We start from the raw sequence: 23713 nt of genomic DNA on the forward strand, positions 1-23713 counted from the left end.
GGGGCTGCTGCTGAGAGGGGGGCAGAGAGCGAGCGAGCGAGAGAGGCCACCCCTGCCCTCGGCACCTCCCCGGCCGCTGGCCCCCGGGCTCAGGCCCACCACCGCACGCCCGCCCGCCCGCGTCCGGCGCCCTCCGGCCCGCGCTGCGCCCCGCGCCCGCGCCCCCCACCCCACCGCGCCCGGGACCCCCGGCGGGCCCCGACGACCCAGGGGCGGGGTGGGGGGGCATGAAGCCGCTGGAGAAATTCCTGAAGAAGCAGACGTCGCAGCTGGCGGGCCGAGCGGTGCCGGGGGGTCCCGGCGGGGGTCCCGGCGCGGGCGCGGGCAGCGGCGGGGTCGGGGGCGGCGGGCCGGCGGCGGGCGCGCCCCGGCCGCTGCAGCGGCGTCAGAGCGTGTCTCGCCTGCTGCTCCCAGCCTTCCTGCGCGAAGCTCCCGCCGAGCCCGGCCTCGAGCCGCCGCCCCCCGAGGACGACGAGGCCGGGGAGCCGCCCGCGGGGGTCGCCGAGGAGCCCGGCCGCGGGGCGCCCTGCTGGCTGCAGCTGGACGAGGGGCCCGCGCCCGGCCCGCTCGGGGGAGGGGGGCCCCTGCGCTCCCCTTCCTCCTACTCGTCCGACGAGCTGTCCCCCGGAGAGCCCCTCACTTCGCCGCCCTGGGCCCCCCTGGGCGGCCCGGAGCGGCCCGAGCATCTGCTGAACCGGGTCCTGGAGCGGCTGGCCGGAGGGGCCGCCCGGGAGAGCGGCGGAGCCTCAGGTAAGGATCAGGTTCTCTATCTCTCTCTCTCTCTCTCTCCTGTCGTATTTCCCCGATCGTGGGGTCGCGGGGGGAGATTGGGGGCCAGGTTGGGAGCCTTAGGGTGGCATGTCACCTTGGTGCCCAGCTGAAGCTGGGGAGGAGGCTGTGCCAGCATCAGCGGCAAGCGACAGCTCCAGCCTCCTCCCCTCTCGGTGGCATGCAGCCTCACCCACTGGACCAGAAGACACTGAGCCTCTTTCCTTAACACCCCCTGCCTTTCCCCTGCACTCCAGGATCCCCAGTGTCTCTCTCACTCGCTCTCTCTCTCTGCTTCTATGGCCCCCCAAGTCAGGGCCTAAGGCACAGAGACCGAAAGCTGCCAGGAGTAGCCCTTAACCACCCAAAGACCTTGCAGGAGTCATTCCCCCCACTCCCCAAATGCTGTTCGAAGCTGGCACTGGCCTCCTTAGGGGAAAGTGACAGGCAGGCCCAGGTCCCAGCTGCTTCTCTGCTCAGGAAGGGATGCAGTACCCTCAGTAGCAGTGGAGGTGGAGGGGTGCTTTGGAATTGGGGGTTGGCTCCCCGAGGGGTCTGTTGGGAGGAGAGGGGTCTGGGGAGAGAGATCAAAGGCCTGGCAGCCTGCAGAGGTTCAGGTTCGAGCCTCGTTCACTTCTGCCCTTCTGCAGGTAGGCCTCAGTACACGTCCTCCTTAAAAAAATCATCATCATCCTGAGAGACTTAGTCCCTGAGTGTTGATGCTATTTCACCACTCCCCACCAGCACCCCGATGAAAGAAGGGGACGTGGAGGAAACCAGAAAATCAGTGCCCCAAATTGCCAGTTAGTAGCTGAAGTTGAGGTTTCTACTGTCGATCTGGGTCTGGTGCTCAGGAGCCCTGGCGGAAAGCCTTGGAGGAGGAGAGTTTCCCTCTTGGCTCACAGAGAACCTCTCTACCAGGGGCCCTAATCTAGGTGTGTGGAACAGGGCTCCGCTTCCCTCGCTTTTTTGCTTCGGACCTGGGTCCTCATCTTGGCTCAGGTTGCCGTTGCCCTGGGGAGCTGACACCTTTTGGATTTAATTAGAAAAATATCAGACACACAGAGCTCTCCTAACCATAATTTCCCGCCTACACCACACACCCGTGTCTCTGTGACACATTCCCTGGGGAGGCTGTGCATTGGACCAGCGCCTGCCTCGGAAGAGACAGACACCAAACGTTAGCCCCCCAGAACAGCTTTTCCCCAAATCTGCCCCATCTCTTCTGCTTCTGGCCCTGGCTCAGCTGAGCCATGAGATGAGGAGCACTGGAGGCCTGTTGGGTAGTGGCCCGGAAGGCCACTATATCCCTGTCCCAGAGCTGGTGGTCAGAGGTGGGCCTTGGGTGGGGGGAGTCACTATGAAAGCCCAGGAGGACAACAGGGAGGAAGGAGTAGGGAGCAACAGTCTCCCCCTTCTGTGCGATCTAGTCCTTCCCAGGGGAGACCCTGCTTAGTGTCCCCTTGGGAAGGACTCCTGAGCTGATTGCTGCTCATGTCATCTGTCCAGGCAGGTTGGATCCCCAGACTAACTGGTTTGGGGAACCTTGCCCCAAACCAGTCTCAGAGTGAATGAGAATCAATTTCACCTGCAACACTGACCTCCAATATAACTAGGCCATCTTGGGTTCCTCCCAGGGGCTGAGGGAGCAGGGGATATGCAGGACTCAACCCCAGACTAGCCCAAATCTCAAATGTCTTAGCAGCTGACCAGGAGACTTGGTCCTGGTGCCCAGCATGTCTCAAGTATAGGGAGGAAAGCACTGGGCCTCGAGACTAGATTATTCTTCAAATCTCAGCTCATGGGGCCGGGCAGTGGCGCTAAAGGTAAGGTGCCTGCCTTGCCTGCGCTAGCCTCGGATGGACCACGGTTCGATCCCCCGGCGTCCCATATGGTCCCCCAAGCCAGGAGCGACTTCTGAGCGCATAGCCAGGAGTAACCCCTGAGCGTCACCGGGTGTGGCCCAAAAACCAAAAAAAAAAAAAAAAAAAAAAAAAATCTCAGCTCATGGCCTCAGTTTCCCTTTTATAAAATTGAATAGTAGGAGCCTCCTCTGCTTCTCCTCCACCTTGTAGGCTAGACTTGGGGGCGAGGGATGAGCCATCAGAAAGCCTGGGTTCTGTAGAAGGGCAGTGCCTGGAGACCTGGCCCTAACCTGTTTTGGTGAGGACACCTGGCTCCCTCCTGAAGCTCTACCTGTCTGCATGTGCCAGGCAGCCCTGCCCCACCCCAGGGCTGGCTGCAAGTTAGGGCTACCTTGTACCTGGCTGACTGGCTGGGCCAGGCCCCATGGGGGTGTGGAGAGGGGCAGAGGTGGTGAGAGGAGCCACTCCCCTCCACCTTCCATCATTAACCCTTCCTGCTCTGGGCACCTGGAGTGCACAAGGCTTCTATGAGCTCTCAGGGATCAAAGCGACAGTTAGTCCCTCTCCCTGGAAGGAGAATGGTTCTCACCTGCCCAAGAAGTCAAGAAGTCAAAGGTCTTAGGGAGTGAGAAAGGAAAATAAATAAACTCACAGAGTCACACAATTACACACAAACTCACACACAGTCCACAGAAATTCAGTTACATGGTCACAGTCACACATAAATTCACACAGGCACGTAGTCACCCACAGAGGCACACAATCATACACAGACTCACACAGTCACACAGTTATATAGAAACAGTCACACACAAACTCATAGGTACATGCAAACTTACACAATCAGACTCACACACATGCACCACAATGGGAAGTTTTCTTTGATCTGTCTCTTTTTTTTCCAGGCAGATTTCAATCTTGATGTATTATCTGACCAGCTTCCCACACAGTTAAGAGAAAGTGGGCGTGGCCTTCAAAGGGCGCCCCCTCCTTCCCTCCAGCTGCCTTGGCAGCTGCCAAACTCTCACCCCCGCAGCGGCTGCCCAGAACCTTCACACACACACACACACACACACACACACACACACATGTGTGGTCTATGCTTGCTTGTGTGTAGAACATGACGGGCAGGTGTGGCTGGGGCTCCTGCCTGGCTCACAAGAAGGCAAGAGTTGGGGCTGGTGGGGTTCCAGTCAGAAATGGCCTCCTGACATCAGTGGTACCAATTGGTCTCGACAGATATTCTGCTGGATGACATCGTCCTCACCCATTCTCTCTTCCTCCCCACGGAGAAGTTTCTGCAGGAGTTACACCAGTAATATCCTTTCAGTGGAGCTGGCCCAAGGGGAGGTCAGGGGAGCCATTGGCCCCACCCCATCTGTGAGGTCAGGACTTAAGCTTCCCTAGCAAACACTCTCAGGTTTCAGTCCCTGCCTTTCTTCTCCTTAACAGTCAGTCCTCTAACCTCCTGGGGCCTCAGTTTCCTCTTTTGTAAAGCACCTGCTAACCTCCCTTCAGGCAGCTATCTCCCATGAAGGGGGTGCATGCTTTAGTGATTGCAAAGCCCTGTGCAAGTATAAGGTGCTATTATTCTATTAAAAGTGCCTCTCTCTGGGGCCAGAGTGATAGCACAGCAGTAAAGTGTTTGCTTTGCATGTGGCCGACCCAGGGCAGACCTGAGTTTTGTTCCTGGCATCCCATATGGTCCCCAGAGCCTGCCAGGAGTGATTTCTGAGTAAGGAGTAACTCCTGAGCACTGCCAGGTGTGGCCAAAAAAAAAAAAAGTGCCTCTCTTGAGGCCAGAGAAATATTATAGAGGGGAAGACACTCAGATTGCTTGCCACTGACCTGAGTTCAGTCACTGGCACCCCAGCTGGTCCTCTGAGCCCTCCAGGAGTGATCCCTGAATGCAGAGTCAAGAGAAAGCCTAGAGCACTGCTGGGTGTGGCCCAAAAACTAAGCAAAAGAAAAGGTGCCTCTCTCCAGATAAATTACTGCCCTAAACATCTGGTGACCCAGAAAGTTATTGCAGGGTCTGATGTAAACATCAGGGCACGTCTGGGCCTCTCTAAGTTCTGCTAGAGACAAGACAAGCCACTGACTGGGCTATTCATAGGGTCTCCTATAAGCATAGGGCTGCTAGTTGAGTTATTTTAGGACCTGATTGTAAATGGCAGCCTGTGAGGACAGTATCATAGGTTCTCTCGGCAACACGGGCCCTTGGATGAAGGTATGGTCAGCTCTGCAGTAAGCCCTGTGGTTTCAGCAGCCAATCAGAGATTAGGCGGACCCACGCAGGGTCTTCTCAAGTGAGACACAAATAGACAGATGGGAACTGGATTTTGTGAGTGGGTGCCAGTCCCACCTACTCCCAGCACTCTGGGCTGGGTGTAAGAAGCTTCTGGCTTCTCGGATGTCCCTGCTCCCCAGAGAATAGGGGAATAGGATAGCCTCCCCCATCTTTTCTAGTCTCCCCAACTCTGTCTGCCCTGGACTTTTTTTTCTTAACTTAAGGGTCAGCTTTGTTTGGGCAGGAGGTCAGGAGGGCCCGGAGGGGCTAGGACGGAAGCAGGCCTGCCTTGCCATGCTCTTGCATTTCTTGGACACCTACCAGGGGCTGCTGCAGGAGGAAGAGGGGGCCGGCCGCATCATCAAGGTGGGTGTCAAATGAGAAGGCAGAGAAGCAGGCCATCAGTTCGGTGGGGGGTCCCTTTGAAGGAATCAAGCTCCTCTCCCTGGGCACCCAGAAGGAAGAGCTGAGGGAGGAACGGCATTGCCGATTTGGGCTATTTGGGCTCTTTGAGACCCCAAGACATGGAGACCCTGCTCTTGCCCTGCAGAGCAGGATGCTGAAATGGGCCCTGTGGCCTCACTTTTTTCCTCTCTACGCCCCAGGATCTGTACCTGCTGATCATGAAGGATGAGTCCCTTTACCAGGACCTCCGGGAAGACACACTGAGGCTGCACCAGCTTGTGGAGACAGTAGAACTAAAGTGAGGGGAATGAGTGTGGGGATGGGAGAGGAAGGAAGACCCCAACCCCAACCCCACCATGTTTCTCTATAACAGGAGCTGCCTCTGGCCTTTGGGCCCCAAAATAGGTTTTTTTTTTTTTTTTTTGATAAGGTGGTTGTATGTTTTGTTTTGTTTAGCTTTGGGGTTACACCTAGATGTACTTTGAGCTGACTCCTAGCTCTGTGCTCAGAGTTCACTCCTGGCAGGTTCAGGGGACTACACTGGGTACTGAGTCCAGGTTGGCAGCAAGCAAATGACGGTACAGCAGGTAAGCACATTACCCGCTGTACCGTTGCTCCAGCCCTCCCCAACCTCCATTACAGTTTTATTTCAGTCTTTTAACTGGAGTGTAGCACAAGCTCTGTTTCCAGGCATTTTTTTTTTTTTTTTTTTTTTTTTGCCATTCTCCTGTCCATTTATTTGCCCATCCAATGGTAAATATTTAACCGTCAACACTTCAGGGAAAAGAAGCCTGATATGGAACTTCTGCTGATCCACATGGAGTAAGTTCTCTCGCCATGGACTCGTACTAAGTTACCAACATGAGTATGTTGGTTACCAAATATGAAGTTAGGGGCCCAGAGAGATAGCACAGCGGTGTTTGCCTTGCAAGCAGCCGATCCAGGACCAAAGGTGGTTGGTTCGAATCCCGGTGTCCCATATGGTCCCCCGTGCCTGCCAGGAGCTATTTCTGAGCAGACAGCCAGGAGTAACCCCTGAGCACCGCTGGGTGTGGCCCAAAAACCAAAAAAAAAACCAAAAACAAATATGAAGTTAGGAAGAGGTATAATCTGTAGCAGGTATTAGAGCATATTTTTTTTTTAACCAGAAAAGTATATTAATGTCAGTTATCCAGAGTATAAATAATGGTTAAAAAAAAAAAGGAGAAAATTACTTTTCTCGTGTAATAATTTTAGCTAGAAGTATATTTCCTTTTTGTTTTGCTATTGTTTTGTGGTCTCCACTCAGTAGGGCCTGGAGGACCATGCAGTGTGGGGGAATGGAATCCAGGCTTCTGTGTGCTTCAATCCTTTGAGTCACCTCCCAAGTCCTTTGTTTTGTTTGTTTCCGGGGCCACACCCAGCAATGCTCAGGAGTTGCTTCTGGCTTTGCACTCAGGAATTGCTCCTGACAGTACTTGGAAAACTGGAAAACCATATGGGATGCGAGGAATAAAACCTAGGTTGCCACCTGCAAGGTGTAGCCCCAAAACAAAACAAACAGAAAAAGATTCAAAGAAAGGGGCTGGATTGATAGTACAGTGGGAAGAGCATTTCCCTTGCACTCAGCCAACCCAAGTTCGATTCCTGGTACCACATAGTGTCCTCCAACCCTGCCATAGAGCTAGGAGTAAGCCTTGAACACCACCAGGTGTGTCCCCCACCCAAGAAAGAAAGATGTGAAGGAAGAAAAAGAGAAGAAATATGTGTTGAAAGGAGAAATGACTGGAAAAGCAACCTACTCCCCCTTTTTTTAATTCTTTTTTTGGGGGGTCACACTAGGCAGCGCTCAGGGATTACTCCTGGCTCTACACTCAGAAATCGCCCCCGGCAGGCTCAAGGGACCATATGGGATGCTGAGATTCAAACCACTGTCCTTCTGCATGCAAGGCAAATGCCTTACCGCTATGCTATCTCTTCGGCCTTTTTTTTTTTTTTTTAATTATTGTGTTTATTTATTTCTTTTTTTGGTTTTTACGTCACACCTGGCAGTGCTCAGGGGTTACTCCTGGCTCTGCACTCAGAAGTCACTCCTGGCAGGTTCCTGCAAGGGAACATATGGGATGCCAGGATTTGAACCAGGGTCCATCCTGTGTTGGCCGCATGCAAGGCAAACACCTTACTGCTGTGCTATTGCTCCAGCCCCAAATTTTTATGTTTAAAAGTCAGTTGTAGGGACGGAGAGATAGCGGAGATAGGGTGTTTGCTTTGCATGCATAATCCCGGCATCCCATATGGTCCCCTGAGCCTGCCAGGAGCAATTTCTGAGTGTAGAGCCAGGAGTTATCCCTGAGCACTGCTGGGTATGACCCAAAAAACAACAACAAAAAACAAGCAAACACCAAAAAAAAAAAAAAAAAAAAAAAAAACAGGGGCCGGGCAGTGGCTCTAGAGGTAAGGTGCCTACTTGCCTGCGCTAGCCTTGGATGGACCGAGGTTCGATCCCCCGGCGTCCCATATGGTCTCCCAAGCCAGGAGCGACTTCTGAGCGCATAGCCAGCAGTAACCCCTGAGCGTCACTGGGTGTGGCCCAAAAACAAAACAAAAAACAAACAAACAAACAAAAAAGTCAGTTGCAGGGACTGGAGAGGAGATAGCACAGCCATAAGGCATTTGCCTTGCAAGCAGCAGATCCAGGACCGATGTTGATTCGAATACCGGCATCCCATATGGTCCCTCATGCCTGCCAGGAGCTATTCTGAGCACAGAGCCAGGAGTAACCCCTGAGCGCCACCAGGGGTGACCCCCCCCCCCAAAAAAAAAAAAGTCAGTTGCAGAGACCACAAGATAGTATGATGATTAGGGTTCGTGCCAAACATGTGCCCAACTGGATTTTTGTTTGTTTTCAGTCATACCCAGTGGTGCTCAGGGGTTTCCCCTGGCTCTGCACTCAGGCATCACTCCTGGTAGTTCTAGGGACCATATGGAATACCTGGTATTAAACCTTGGTCATCTCTATGCAAGGCAATCACCCCAGCTGCTGTATTATGGCTCTGATCCCAAACCCCAGGATTCGATTTCTGGTACCACATAGACCTCTGAGTATTGCCAAGTGTATCTCAGGAGGCCCCTGAACACCACTGAGGTGAGCTGATGATTCCTGGCACCCCAGGGCCTGAGCAGCACCATATGCTTAGGTCCTTTCATTGAACAGCTGGACCTTTTACATTTTGTTGTTTATTTTATTTTATTTTTTGGATTATACCCAGTGGTGTTCAGAGCTTGTGTCTGCCTCTGTCTTCAAGGATCACTCCTGATGGAGTTGAGGGGGTCCATATGGGATAATGGAGATTGAACTCAGGTTGGCTGAATGCATGATAATTGTCCTCCCCAATTTAATATTACCCAAGCCTTTGCAAACCCTTTTTTAGCCAAGAATCATTGGTGGGGCCTGTGGACCTCTTGAGCACTGCTTGGTGGGCATCCCCCCCCAGTAAAAAGTCAGTTAAAGGGGGCTGGAGAGATAGCATGGAAGTAAGGCATTTGCCTTGCATGCAGGACGGTGCTTCGAATCCCGGCATCCCATCTGGTCCCCCGAGCCTGCCAGGAGCAATTTCTGAGCGTAGAGCCAGGAGGAACCCCTGAGTGCTGCCGGATGTGACCAAAACAAAACAAAACAGAAAGTCAAAGATGAGATGTGACTTATGTGGTAGGACATGTTTTGCTGTGTCTATGGATACATCCAAACCATGGATTTGAGCCGGGGTCCATCCTGTGTTGGCCGCATGCAAGGCAAACACCTTACCACTGGCCCCTGGGTTTGATTCCTGGCACAGCGCAGTCCCCTGAGCTCTGCCAAGTGTGCTCACCTATATTAATTGATAAGAAATGAACCAGCTGGGGCCCAGAGCGACAGCACAGTGGTAGGGCATTTGCCTCGCATGAGGCCAACCCCAGAGAGACCCTCCCTGGTTTGATTTCCGGTATCCCTTATGGTCCCCGGAGCCTGCCAGGAGTGACTTCTGAGCATAGAGCCAGGAGTAACCCCTGAGCGCCACCAGGTGTAACCTAAAAAAAAAAAAAACAGAAAAATAAAAAAATAAATAAAAATAAAAGAACCAGTTGGAAAAATTCTCCCTAATTTAACAGTTGGCTTTCATGAGGCAAAGTAAGCAGGTTTCAGGATACCACTATATCCATCTAGCCAGCCACCTACCGCTTTGGCCCTTTGAGCATGTCTCTGCCCCACCCCTCTTCCACAGCCCTCCTTAAGGCCTCTTTTTATCTCATCTCTCACCTGCTTATTGCCACAGCCTCCTCTCTCAGGCTTTTGGCTTTGTGTTCTTCTCTCCCTTCTTAAGATAGCATCAAGAAAAATCTCTCAAACTTGACATCATGCTCCCATTCCAAAAACAGCCACAGTGCCCCACTGCCTACAACACAAAATTGTCGCAACATCCTCAGCCTTCAACATGCTTCCTGTCCTGCTCTCTGCTTAGCCTTTTCCATCTGCCCCTTTCTCCTCAGCCCAGGACACTCCTGGGCACCCCGCTGTTTGCTGAGCTCCTGGTTACTCCTACTTTCCTGCTGTCACTTGTGTGGCTCACTCAGTGACAGCTTCCCAGTCCTCCTTTCTGGGGATTTTCTTCCTCTGGTACCTTCCATCCTGGCACCCACCTTCTCTGTGCCTTTGCTCTCATGTAGTGCCTCCTGCCTGGTGTGAGAAGCAGGTGTGTGTGTGTGTGTCCGTCCCAGATTGTGAAGTCTTGTCAGCACATTTCACTAACCACCAGTGACCTACATCTACCATGTGCCATTCACTGTATTCATCCTGGAAAACACAAAACTAGGAAGTTAGAGTGATAATACAGTGGAGAGGGCACTTGCCTTGAATGCAGCCAACCTGGGTTTGATCCCTAGCACCCCATATGGTCTCTGGAGCCTGCCAAGAATGATCCCTCAGGGTAGAGCTGAAACTAAGTAAGCCCTGATAATACCCAGGTATAGCCCCAATCCCTTACCTCCATTCCCCAAAAATCTAGGGGTTGGAATGATAGTACAGTGGGTAACCCTATTCCCTCGCATGTACCTGACCTGGGTTCAATCCCCAGCATCCCATATGGTTCCCCCTGAGAGCTCCCAGGAGTAATTTATTTTATTTTTTTTTTTTTTTGGTTTTTGGGCCACACCCGGTAACGCTCAGGGGTTACTCCTGGCTATGTGCTCAGAAGTTGCTCCTGGCTTGGGGGACCATATGGGACACCGGGGGATCGAACCGCGGTCCGTGCGGTCCGTCCAAGGCTAGCGCAGGCAAGGCAGGCACCTTACCTTTAGCGCCACCGCCTGGCCCCTCCCAGGAGTAATTTCTAAGTGCAGACCCAAGAGTAACCTGAGCAACCCCAGATGTGACCCCAAAACTTAAACAACTAGTAGGTACTACAATGGGTAAGATACTTGCCTTGATGGAACGGAGAGATAGCATGGAGGTAGGGCATTTGCTTTTCATGCAGAAGGATGGTGTTTCGAATCCCAGCATCTCATATTGTCCCCTGAGCCTGCCAGGAGCGATTTCTGAGCGCAGAGCCAGGAGTAACCCCTGAGCGCTGCCAGGTGTGACCCAAACACCCCCCCCCAAAAAAAAGATACTTGCCTTGCATGAAGCTGACCCAGAATTGTACCCAGTATCACATAGGGTCCTCCAAGTCCCACTAGGATGAATCCCTGAGTAGAGTCAGGAGTAAGACCTGGGCAATATCCCTGTGTGTCTCAGACACAAAAACTCATAAGAACTCATTCATCACAGGGCTGGAGAGATAGCATGGAGGTAGGGTGTTTGCCTTGCATGCAGGACGGTGGTTCGAATCCTGACATCCCATATGGTCCCCTGAGCCTGCCAGGAGTGATTTCTGAGCGCATAGCCAGGAGTAGTAACCCCTAGGCGCTGCCAGGTGTCACCCAAACAAACAAACCTCATCACAGCCCTCAAAAGCATTCAATTTGGGGCCTGAGTGATAGCATGGAGGTAAGGCGTTTGCCTTTCATGCAGAAGGTCATTGGTTCGAATCCCAGCGTCCCATATGGTCTCCTGTGCCTGCCAGGAACAATTTCTGAGCATGGAGCCAGGAGTAACCCCTGAGCACTGCCGGGTGTGACCCAAAAAAATACCACACACACACACAAAAAAAAAAAAAAATCACTCAATTTTAGACAAGATGAGATATAAACACAAACATGAACTCGTGTTCTGTTTTTTTTTTCTTTTGTTTATGTTTTGGGGTCACACCTGGCAGTGCTCAGAGGTTAGAAATCGCTCCTGGGGGCCAGGGAGGTGGCGCTAGAGGTAAGGTGTCTGCCTTGCAAGCGCTAGCCAAGGAAGGACCTCGGTTTGATCCCCCGGTGTCCCATATGGTCCCCCCAAGCCAGGGGCAATTTCTGAGCGCTTAGCCAGGAGTAACCCCTGAGCATCAAACGGGTGTGGGCCCTCCCCCCAAAAAAGGAAGAAATTGCTCCTGGCAGACTTGGGGGACCATATGGGATGCCGGGATTCAAACCACCATCCTTCTACAAAGCAAGGCAAACACCCTACCTCCATGCTATCTCTCCAGCCCCCGAACTGTGTTTTAAGGCAAAAAAAATATATATATATATATTGTTGTGTTTTTTGGGTTTTTTTTTTTTTCTTTTTTGGTTTTTGGGTCACACCCAGCACGCTCAGGGCTTCCTTCTGGCTCTGTGCTCAGAAAATCGCCCCTGGCAGGCACGGGGGACCATATGGGATGCCAGGATTTGAACCAACGACCTTCTGCATGAAAGGCAAATGCCTTACCTCCATGCTATCTCTCTGGCCCCTATATTGTTTTTTTGTTTTTGTTTTTGGGCCACACCCGGCGGTGCTCAGGGGTTACTCCTGGCTGTCTGCTCAGAAATATCTCCTGGCAGGCACGGGGGACCATATGGGACACCGGGATTCGAACCAACCACCTTTGGTCCTGGATTGGCTGTTTGCAACCCTATATTGTTTTTAAATTATCTTTCCCTGATGGTGGTTGAATCCATAAGACATTCAGAGAAGAAGTGACACTTAATTTAGGCTGCCTGGATAGTTATCCCATGTTGGTCATTGTCCTCCATTCTGTGCTCTTTCAACATTCCCTCTACCTGGTGCAAATGCCTTTGATCTAGTCCCAGTGTCACTGCTGGAGATTACCTGCCTGGCACACCTCAGCCTGAGCAGGCTTTCTGATGTTTTCTGTGCCCTTGCCAGGACCCCAGAGGAGAGCCAGCTGCCCAGCAAACAGGTGAAGCCTCTCTTCCGCCATTTCCGCCGGATAGACTCCTGCCTGCAGACACGAGTGGCCTTCAGGGGCTCGGATGAGAGTGAGTTTGGGCCTGGGGGGGCCTCCCGAGTAATCTGGGAAGAGGTGGAACAGAGCCAGTACTTTGCACAACTGCTTCTTCAGGGGCCATCCCGGTTATCCAGGGTGGGGATGGGGGACACTGATCTCTGGAAGGGACTATGCAGCGCCCTTCTCTGCTGTCAGTGTAAAGCCACCTTCCTGTTTCTGTGCAGTCTTCTGCCGGGTCTACATGCCTGACCACTCCTACGTCACCATCCGCAGCCGCCTCTCGGCCTCTGTGCAGGACATCCTGGGCTCTGTGTCTGAGAAGCTACAGTACTCAGAGGAGCCTGCCGGCCGGGAGGAGTCCCTCATCCTGGTAGCTGTGGCCTCCTCTGGAGGTGAGGGCAGGGCAGGATCTGGAGGGGGAGGGGTGGGCAGGAGAGGGAAAAGCTCATAAGTCCAGTACCTTGAGGAAAAATCAACTGAATTCTAGATCTTGGCTAAGAACTGTAGCTCCAACTTCTTGAAGCACAGTCCCAGGATGACTACTGAGCAGCACCTGGGAACTTGCTAAAATGATTTTCTTTGGGACTGGAGTGATAACAGAGTGAGTAGGGCCTTCATCTTGCACACGGCAGACCTGGGGCCAACTTGGTTGATCCCTGGCATCCCATATAGTCCCCCAAGCCTGCCAGGAGTGATTTCTGAGCACTGAGCCAGGAGTAACCCCTGAGTGCCGCCAGGTGTGACCCAATCCCCCTCCCCCCCAAAAAAAACTATTTTTTTTTAGGCCGGAGAAATAGTATAACAGAGAAGGAGTTTGTCTTGTATGGTCCTGGCCTGGGTCCAATTCCTGGTACCACCTATGGTCTCCCAAGCCCCACCAGGAGTGATCTCTGAGCACAGAGTTCAGGAGTAAGCATTGAAGCACAGCCAAGTGTGGGCCCAAACCAAAATAACGTTTTTGTTTTCTTCTTTTTGTACCCACAACCTAGCAGTACCTAAGGGTACTCTGATTTGGAGGCTAAAGGTACATCTTCATTTCCAATGGGCAGGCTAGGAAGCATTTTATTCTCTAAGATGGGGAAAGAAGTTGCTTTTATAGTGTCAAGGGGGTGATGGACAAGCTATAAAAGAAGATTGGGAGATAAGAGATTAAAGAGCCAAGGGGCCGGTTAGGTGGCGCTGGAGGTAAGGTGTCTGCCTTGCAAGCGCTAGCATAGGACGGACCGCGGTTCGATCCCCCGGCGTCCCATATGGTCCCCCCTAAGCCAGGGGCGATTTCTGAGCGCATAGCCAGGAGTAACCCCTGAGCGTCAAACGGGTGTGGCCCAAAAACCAAAAAAAAAAAAAGAGATTAAAGAGCCAGGACCTTTGCTTTGCAGGTAGGATCCCTGGTCTCTACCCCCACCAGCACCTCTTTTCCCAAGCACTGCCCCACAACAAATGAAAACAAAGCAATAAAACAAATTAATCAAATAAGTAAAAGATTATAAATGCAAAGGAAATTAAACTATATGAAATTTTCAGATAAACATGGCATGCATGAATCGGTGGGAAGATGAGCCTAGATACAGTGATGGCTAACCTTTTTGAGCTCGAGTGCCCAAACTGCTGCACAATGCCCGATCCTTCCAATGGCCAGTCCGGCCCTGTTGCCAGGTGAGCTGCAAAGCAGACACCGGCACACTTGCCTTGCCACGCACTGCATATCTTGATTGCGAACCTTCCCGTGCACCAGCTGCAAGGCCTTCGAGTGCCACCGCTGGCACGTGTGCCATAGGTTTGCCACTGAGGGTCTAGAACATAGATTACTCTAGAACACAGATTAGTCTGTTAGTCTAGAACAGAGATTTTCATACTTGGCCCTGTGAGGAAGTATAACAGCTAAGGCATTTGCCTTTGCCTGCAGCTGACCCAGATTCAATCCCCTGTGTACTGCCAGAAATTATCTCTTAGCACAGAGAAAGGAGGAAGCACTGACAGGAGGAAGAACTGATTGTAGCCTCAAAGCTAGCAACAGCAAAATTACAGAGATTCCCAAACTTATTTGAGAATAAGCTTCTTACCCCCTATTCAGGAAAAAAAATAATTTGTATTTGGCACCTCCCTCTGGAAATCTTTGTCTTGTAAGAACAAACAGCAGGGGCTGGTGAGGTGGCGCTAGAGGTAAGGTGTCTGCCTCGCAAGCACTAGCCAAGGAAGGATCACGGTTCGATCCCCCGGCGTCCCATATGGTCCCCCAAGCCAGTGGCGATTTCTAAGCGCTTAGCCAGGAGTAACCCCTGAGTATCAAACGGGTGTGGCCAAAAAAAAAAAAAAAAAGACACGGAGAGATAGCACAGCGGTGTTTGCCTTGCAAGCAGCCGATCCAGGACTAAGGTGGTTGGTTCGAATCCCGTGTCCCATATGGTCCCCCGTGCCTGCCAGGAGCTATTTCTGAGCAGACAGCCAGGAGTAACCCCTGAGCAATGCCAGGTGTGGCTCAAAAACCAAAAAAAAAAAAAAAAAAAAAAAGAACAAACAGCAATGCTCAGAGACTGCCCCTGGCTCCCCCAATCCTGGCAGAGAGACCAGGTGGGACCATGTGATTGACCATGTGACTGACCACCATCTCCACTTCGCACATTTAATGCACACACATCAGCCCTTTTTTTTTTTTTTTTTTTTTGGTTTTTTTGGGCCACACCCTGTGACGCTCAGGGGTTACTCCTGGCTATGTGCTCAGAAGTTGCTCCTGGCTTCTTGGGGGACCATATGGGACGCCGGGGGATCGAACCGCGGTCCGTCCTAGGCTAGCGCAGGCAAGGCAGGCACCTTACCTCCAGCTCCACCGCCCGGCCCCACACATCAGCCCTTTGATGTCTCTCTCCAGCCCTTGCAAATCCTTCCTCAAGCCAACAAATAGAAAGTGCTTCCCAATTGCACCTGAGGCTGCCCTAGCATTCTCAAAGGAAAAGGCTGGTCGAGATTGTGTTTGGAGGATTGGGAGTTTCTGGGAACCTAAGGGGGAGGGGGCGACTGTGCCACTGAGGGTGGTGGCAGCGCTGCTTTCTCTTGCAGAGAAGGTCCTTCTCCAGCCCACTGAGGACTGTGTCTTCACCACGCTGGGCATCAATAGCCACCTGTTTGCCTGCACCCGGGCCAGCTACGAGGCCCTGGTGAGAACTTCATACAGGGAGCTGGGGGTGGAGTGGGAGCAGAAACTTCTAGACTTCCAACACCTGTGCCCTTACCTGCCACCAGGTGCCCCTCCCTGAGGAGATTCAGGTCTCTCCAGGGGACACAGAGATCCACCGAGTAGAGGCCGAGGACGTTGCCAACCACCTCACTGCCTTCCACTGGGAGCTGTTCAGATGTGTACATGAGGTGGGCACTGGGGTGGGGTGGGGGCAGGAGGGCACAGCAGGGAAGGTGGGGTCTGTGGAGCTGCTGCACTGATGCTTTGAACCATAGCACCCCTGGCAACATGTCCTCGAGAAGCCCATGGCTTTGTTCCCTCTCTGAACTAGAAAGCACAGAGGGCACCCCCTATGGGAAGATGTAGGTGCTGCTACAACCAAACCTCACCCTTAGTTGGTTAGCTCTATCTATATATTTATCATCTATCTATATCATCTATCTATCATATCTGTCATCTATCTAATCTATCTATCATCTATCTCTTCTTTGTTTTTTCTTTCTTTCTCTGTCCTTCTCTTTTCATTTCTTTCTTTCTCTCTTTTTTTTTTTTTTTGGCTTTTGGCTTTTGGCTTACACCTGGTGGCTCTCAAGGGTTACTCCTGGCTCTGCACTCAGAAATTGCTCCAGGCAGGCTCCTGGCAGGGAACCTTTTGGGATGTCAGGATGTCCCAGATCAGCCACATGCAAGGCAAACACCCTACCAATGTGTTATTGCTCCAGCCCCCCTTTCTTTCTTCTTTTTTTGGAAAACATACCTGGCAGCAGTACGCAAGGTTTACACTTAGCTCTGTGCTCAGGGATCCCTCTTAGTGATCTTGGAGTGCCAGGGATAGAACCCGGTTCAATTGCCAAGTTCTTTACATGTTGAACTACTAACTCTGGCTCCAGTATAGTCTTTTAGAAACAATCACTGGGAGGGTAATGACTTAATGGGCTGAGCTCAGGGTTTGGATTCCACAAAAGGCTTGGATTCCATACACAGTACCACCGGGGGCCAGTCCCTGTATATATCGTACTTTTAGGGTCAGGGATGTGGTTCATCAGTAGAACACATACTTTGCCATGTGTACGGTCCTAGGTTCCAGTCTGAGGAACCACAAAACAAAACAGAAAAATCTACTCAAAATAAGGCAGTGCTGGGCCGGAGAGATAGCATGGAGGTAGGGCATTTGCCTTCCATGCAAAAGGACGGTGGTTCGAATCCCTGCATCCCATATGGTCCCCCCAGCCTGCTAGGGGTGATTTCTGAGCATAGAGCTAGGAGTTACTCCTGAGTGCTGCTGGGTGTGACCCAAAAACCAGAAATAAATAAATAAATAAATAAATAAATAAATAAATAAATAAATAAATAAATAAATAAGGCAGTGCCAACCCTGTCTGTCAGATGGCTGTGGTGAGGATTAGTCAGCCGTTAGCATGCGCCTGGCGTCTTGAAGTCTCGAATACTAATATCGATTTTTTTCCGGCTCCCCCTTCCGTTGCATCCTATTCCCCCTCTTTTTTTTTTTTTTTTGCTTTCGCCCCCCCATCCTGACTCTCCCGCCCCCACCCTCCTGCTTTCCCTGCACTCCACTGGGTTCTGCCATCTCCCCGTACACCCCCGCACTGGCTGTTCCTCTTGGGCCGTGGGCCCCGGCGCAGCTGGAGTTCGTGGACTACGTGTTCCATGGGGAGCGCGGGCGCAGGGAGACTGCCAACCTGGAGCTGCTGCTGCAACGCTGCAGCGAGGTCACCCACTGGGTGGCCACCGAGGTGCTTCTCTGTGAGGCCCCAGGCAAGCGTGCACAGCTGCTCAAGAAGTTTATCAAGATCGCGGCCATGTGAGTTTGGCACCCCGGGGAGGAGCCCACAGTGGGTGGCCACGACCACCTGCGTGTCACTCAACCACCTCCCACTCCCGCAGCTGCAAACAGAACCAAGACCTGCTCTCTTTCTACGCGGTGGTCATGGGGCTGGACAATGCGGCTGTTGGCCGCCTACGGCTCACCTGGGAGGTGAGCTCGGTTCTTTGGCTTCTCCTCCCACCTGGTCTGGTCCACCTCCTCCTCGGGTCAGAGTCTGGTCCTCTGGGTGTGCCCTGCCAGTAGCCAGCCCTTGGACTGTGTCCTCTGGCCCAGTAGAGGAGAAGGTCGAGCCCCCCCCACACACACCCCGCCCCATGGTTGATTCTGTTGATTCCAGCCTGAGCTAATAATGAAATACCTTCTACTTGGCATCTATAGATGCTGTGGCTTTTGTTTTGTTTTGTTTTGGGGGGTCACACTCAGCGCACTTGGGGTTACTCCTGGCTCTGCACTCAGAAATCACTCCTGGCATGCTCAGGAGACCATATGGGATGCCAGGGATGGAACCCGGATCGTCCCGGGTTGGCCATGTGCAGACAAACACCCTAGCACTATGCTATTGCTCCAGCCCCTCTATAGACGCTTCCCCCCCAAAAAATCGTTTGTTCATCAGGCAGAATCAATTTAATTCCCCAGAACCTCACCCTCACCGCCTCCTCATCTAGCTTCCTAGCTCCCTGTAAAACACAGGCCCTTCCCCCCATCCACTAAGGATTAGTCCAGAGCACCCAGGAAACCCGAGGAGCCCCACTCCGACATCCCTTCTCCTTCCTTCTCCTGCAGAAGTTGCCAGGGAAATTTAAGAACTTGTTCCGCAAATTTGAGAACCTGACGGTGAGTGGGTTTAGGTCTTATCACCTACCCTGGGCCAGCAACATGATTGCTAAGGGCCTTCTTTCTCCTCAAGCTGCTCTTTCAAGCTTCCCTTGGGAGAGATTCAGTGCCCAAGGTCTCCCTTTCCTCCCCACCAAGAGGACTGGGGGGAAGGATTGGCTACCCCATGTTCCCAAATCAGAAGGGAGAGCCACCTGGCTTCTAGCTCAGTCCCCATGTGTACCCCTATGACGGGCAGTGTGAAGGATGCTGGAGGGTGGATGTTAGAGGATTGCTGGGGGACACTCGTCCTAGCGATCTCTTGTCCCCTCCTGTGCAATGCTAGGATCCTTGCAGGAACCACAAAAGCTACCGAGAGATCATCTCCAAGATGCAGCCTCCTGTGATTCCTTTCGTGCCACTGATCCTCAAAGGTGAGCCACTTTGGCCCTGCCCTCCCACTGACCCTTGCACCAACACTCACCCTCACCCCACTGGAGGGGCCTGCAGGGCCACAGCCTCCCTCTCCCGAACTCACACTGGACCTCTCTGTCCCCCTAGACCTGACTTTCCTGCATGAAGGGAGCAAGACCCTTGTCGATGGGCTGGTGAACATTGAGAAGCTGGTGAGTGGCAGCACCAGTCCCACAAGTCGGGGGGGCTGGCATGCTCCCCCTTCTCCTGGAAACTCCCTTAGATAGCAGCCTTGCTCCATGGTGCCCAGCTTGCCTGACAGACTCTTGACTGTCTCCCTGGTGGCATCTCTGTGGCAACCCACCTGTGGGTGGCTGAGCCTGGCAGGCAGCTTGGGGGGCCATTCTGCCCCTCTTCACTGGGTACCCCTCCTTTATACCCTCTCCTTTGATTCTTCCCACTGGGACACTCCCAGAATTGAACTGGGAGGGGGCAAAATCGATCCGTTTGAAGAGGGGGCATATGGGGAAGGGGCCACTTTTCTGTGCCCCTCTGGGACTCACTCCTTACCCAACTCTCAGCATTCAGTGGCTGAAAAAGTGAGGATGATCCGCAAGTACCGGAGCCGGCCCCTATGTGAGTAACGGTTCATGAGCACGGCAGGGCAGGGGTTCTGGGGGGGAGCTCTAAGGAGACCCTCACCCCCACTTTGATTCCCCAGTCTCTCCACACCTGCCTGCTGCAACTGGTGCAGGTGGGAGGAAGGGGGTGTGGCTGGGAGCCTGATCCTCTCTCCCTGCTGCCTCCTATCCCCCAGGCCTGGAGATGGATGCGTCTCCTCATCATCTGCAGACCAAGGCCTACGTGCGCCAGTTCCAGGTCATCGACAACCAGAATCTCCTCTTCGAGCTCTCCTACAAGCTGGAGGCGAACAGTCAGTGAGAAGGGGCTTCCGCTCGGCCCCCCACTAGACTCCTTGGACACCTGGCACTCAAGCACTTTGGACCACGTTCTGGCCCACCTCTGACTCCTCTCTCTGCACCAACTTCCTGTCCCACAGGCAAAAGTTGGTTGGACTTCCCCCACCCCGGCCCTCAGGCCTTGTTCACCTGCTGAAGATACCCGTCCCTTCCTTGCCCCTTCAACCTCAGAACACCAGGTTCCTGCCCTGGCAGGAAAGGCGGGCAGGGACCCGCTCTGTCTGTGCCTGCCCATGACCCAGTTGGAATTGTGGGTGGGTTAGACAGCCTTCCTCCCCATGCTTCTCTGGCTTCTCCCTGAGCAGACTGGAATCCCCTGGATGTGCCCCTGAGAAAGATGTGTGTGCGTGTGTGTGGGTTTGTGTGCATGCATGTGTGAGTGTGCAGTGGTCCTTCTGTTTGGTGCTACCCTGGTCTTCTCTGCCCTGGAACTCGAGGAAGGGAGAAATACTTTCCCCTACCCACCCGCCACTCCCTGCTCAGTTCCTCCTGTGGCCCTGCAGTTCCCAACCAACTAGTGGGCGAAGCTGCAGGCAGCAGATGGGAGGAGTTACCCATCAACGCTTGCCAGTTGCCCCCCCCCCAGCTGAGTTACTCCAAGGTCTGCAGGTGGGCCCCAAGAAGATGGTGAAGGATGCTCAGGGAAACAGGCCTCAGTTGCCTACAGGACCTTCCCTCTGCAGTGCAGAGGCTTGGGGTGCAGTGGAGTCAGGAGCAAAGGGTACCTGCTGCCCACACACCTGCTTTTGGAGTGTCTTGCCAGAAGAAGGGAATCCTTCCCCTTTTGGCTCTGGTGAGTGACCCGAAGCAACACCATCTCTGTCCTCCCTGTCTTTTGTATTTTTCTTTTTCTTTTTGGGCCATACCTGTCGATGCTCAGGTGTTACTCCTGGCTCTGCCTTCAGGAATTACTCCTGGTGGGGCTCATGGGGGACTATATGAGATGTCGGGGATTGAACCTGGGTTGGCCACATGTAAGGCAAGCACCCTACCCGCTGTACTATCTCTCCAGCCCCCTTTACCCTGTCAACTCTCTCCTTGTCCTCTCCATCAAAACTGAGATGGAGTAAAATCCTGAACCTGGGGCAGGCAGACCTCGAAAGTGTGGGGGCCAGGGAAGGAATGCCAGAGCCAGGGAAGACAAAGCTGGACTCTGGCAAGGCCTTCACCCCCTCTCTACCTCGCCCGTGGCCTGCAGCAAGCAGGGCAGAAAGGGCTCCTGGCAGCTATGGGCGAGGTTTCCTGAGGGGCAGCCTCCCTCGTTCCGGGAACCTTCTGAAGAGACAGTGGTGGTGGCGGCAGCTGCTGTTCCTGCTCTGAGGGTGTATATATTTTTTACCCAAAGCTCTGGAATTGTACATTTATTTTTTAAAATTCAAGGAGGGAAAGAACCTTGTATCATATGTAAACATTGTATTATAGGTTACAGTGTACAGTCCCTTTTATACATCCTTGATCTTGTTCTTGTCCCCCCCAGGCCCCACCCCACCATGCACACGCAGGCACCTCCCGCCAGTGACCAGGGCCCCCTTCCTGTGTCCAGTCTCCTCCCTGCAACTGGCGATGCCCCCCCTTCCTTCAGCCTCACTTCCAGCCCCTACTACTCTCCTGGATGTTGCCCCCCCCCCCAGCCTTGACACCTGCTCTGCTCCTCTCAGCCGCCCCCCACCCCGCACCCCACAGCTTTAACACAGTGAACCATGTGTACTGTTCCCGCTCAGCTGTCACTGCAAACTGCTGGGTGGAGGAAAAGTCGATAAAGTCTATGAATCAAGCCCTCCTGCTGTTCTCCGTTCTGCGTCTTTGAGCTGAGGGAAGGACTGTGCTCTGGGGCCCTCAGCAGGGTAGTTCTGGGGTGACTTTGAAAGTGCAGATGAGAAGAGACATGTCCCTCCATGTTTCCAATTCAGAAGAGGTTGGTGGGCGGGGAGCATGGGGGTGATGATTTTGTTCCTGGTTCAGAGACCTGGGATCTGGGCTGGTTCTTAGTGCAAGAGTAGGTAGAGGCAGAACAAGCTTCGAGTTACAAAGCAAGTGAGCGAGGGGCCTGAACTGGGACCCCACCCCGGATCTTCCCCCATAGACAGTGCCTGTACTTCACAGGGTTCTATGAACTCCAGTGGAAACTGAGGTATCAGCATGCAGCATGGACACAGTTCCAGGAGTCCTTGACCTTCCCGTATCCTGCATGTCACCGCTCTTGTTTGTCATTCATAAACATCTCCTTACCCTCCTGGAGGTTTTTTGTTTGTTTGTTTTGGGCCACACCCGGAGTTACTCCTGGCTCTGCTCTCAGAAATCAATCCTGGCAGCCTCAGGGAACCATGTGGGATGGGGAGGATTGAACCAGGGTCTGTCCTGTGTTGTCTGCAGGCAAAGCAAATGCCTTACCACTGTGCTATCGGTCCAGTCCCCTTCCTGAGGTTTTTTTGTTTTTTTGTTTTGTCTTGTTTTTGCACCACACCCGCTGATGCTCAGGGGTTACTGCTGGCTATGCACTTAGAAATTGCTCCTGGAGGGGCCGGGCAGTGGCGCTAGAGGTAAGGTGCCTGCCTTGCCTGTGCTAGCCTTGGATGGACCGCGGTTCGATCCCCCGGTGTTCCATATGGTCCCCCAAGCCAGGAGCGACTTCTGAGTGCATAGCCAGGAGTAACCCCTGAGCGTCACGGGTGTGGCCCAAAAACAAACAAAACAAAAAAAAAGAAATTGCTCCTGGTTTGGAGGACCTTATGGGATGCCAGGGGATCAAACTGCAGTTTGTCCTAGGCTAGCACAGGCAAAGCACACGCCTTACTGCTTGCACCACTACTCTGGCCCCTGGGACCCCTGCTTAATGTCTCCTTCACCCTTCTCTCAGCTGTCCATGCACCAAGCCCAGGGCCAGTGTAAAATTCCAGAACAGGTCCTGAACAATCCACTTCTTTTTTGGGGGGGACAGGGGGAGATCACACCTGGTAGCACTCAGGTTACTCCTGACTCTTAGCTCAGAAGTCGCTGCTGGCAGGCTTGGAGGACCATATGGGATGCCAGAAATTGAACCACCAACCGTCCTGTGTTGGCCATGTGCAAGGCAGACGCCCTACCCGATGTGCTATCTCTCCAGCCCCAACAATCCACTTCTATTTATTTTGGGGGGGTTTGGGTCACACCCGGCAGTGTTTAGGGGATACTCCTGGCTCTATGCTCAGAAATCACTACTGGCAGGCTCAGGGAACCATATGGGATGCCAGGATTCAAACCACCGACCTTCTGCATGCAAGGCTAATGCTTTATCTCCATGCTATCTCTCCGGCCCCCAACAATCCACTTCTTGGTGACTTTTCTATGATCACAGAATCCAACTTGCTTTCACGTGTTCCTGAATAATGACCATGTAGCTTTCTACCTGGTTCTTGGCTTCCTTCCTGTGTTCTACCCTAAGCCCCATTATTCTGTTCTCCATGGGTGAAAGAATGACAAATCTGGGCTAGGAGTGAGCAAAGGCATCAGGGGACCTGTTTGTATGAGTGGGACCCCAGCTCAGTCCCTGACACTGCAGAGCCCCCAGAGCATTACTGGATATGGCCCAGAAGGCTCCTGAGTATTAGCTTCAGAGCCCGAGTGGCACCAAAGCCTTGGCCCTAGTTTTAAATCATTCAGCCCAACTCATTGGGGATCACTAGGAGTGGACCCCACAACCCTCCCTCTTGATCCCACCCCATGAAAAAATAAATTGAAGGGCCAGAGAGATAATACAGTAAGTAGGACACTACCTTGCATGCCACTCGCCTGGCATGATCCCAGGCACTCCACATGGTCCCCTAAGCCTTGCCAGAAGTGATCCCTGAGCCCT

General features: G+C 52.9%; 1 protein-coding gene across 1 annotated transcript; it reads left to right on the plus strand.

Moving 5' to 3' along the window:
* Nucleotides 1–212: 212 nt before the first annotated feature.
* RAPGEFL1 (Rap guanine nucleotide exchange factor like 1) lies at nucleotides 213–21655 on the plus strand. The gene is made up of 15 exons (XM_049781726.1): nucleotides 213–750; nucleotides 3873–3948; nucleotides 5148–5289; nucleotides 5529–5626; nucleotides 12572–12684; nucleotides 12878–13045; nucleotides 15711–15808; nucleotides 15894–16016; nucleotides 17472–17650; nucleotides 17734–17824; nucleotides 18458–18508; nucleotides 18834–18921; nucleotides 19049–19113; nucleotides 19483–19537; nucleotides 19719–21655. Exons 1-15 carry the CDS (start codon nucleotides 228–230, stop codon nucleotides 19841–19843), a joined length of 1995 nt encoding a protein of 664 aa, XP_049637683.1. The 5' UTR covers nucleotides 213–227; the 3' UTR covers nucleotides 19844–21655.
* The last annotated feature ends 2058 nt before the right edge of the window (nucleotides 21656–23713 follow it).

Source organism: Suncus etruscus, chromosome 1, assembly GCF_024139225.1.
Source record: "Suncus etruscus isolate mSunEtr1 chromosome 1, mSunEtr1.pri.cur, whole genome shotgun sequence".
Classification (NCBI taxonomy): Eukaryota; Metazoa; Chordata; class Mammalia; order Eulipotyphla; family Soricidae; genus Suncus; species Suncus etruscus.

Excerpts from the sequence above, each read along its gene's own strand:
- RAPGEFL1 (XM_049781726.1), top strand. The coding sequence starts at position 228 with ATGAAGCCGCTGGAGAAATTCCTGAAGAAGCAGACGTCGCAGCTGGCG. Across the intron at positions 3,949-5,147 it reads TTTCTGCAGGAGTTACACCA|GGTCAGCTTTGTTTGGGCAG; the intron begins GTAATATCCTTT and ends TCTTAACTTAAG. Across the intron at positions 18,509-18,833 it reads GCAAATTTGAGAACCTGACG|GATCCTTGCAGGAACCACAA; the intron begins GTGAGTGGGTTT and ends GTGCAATGCTAG.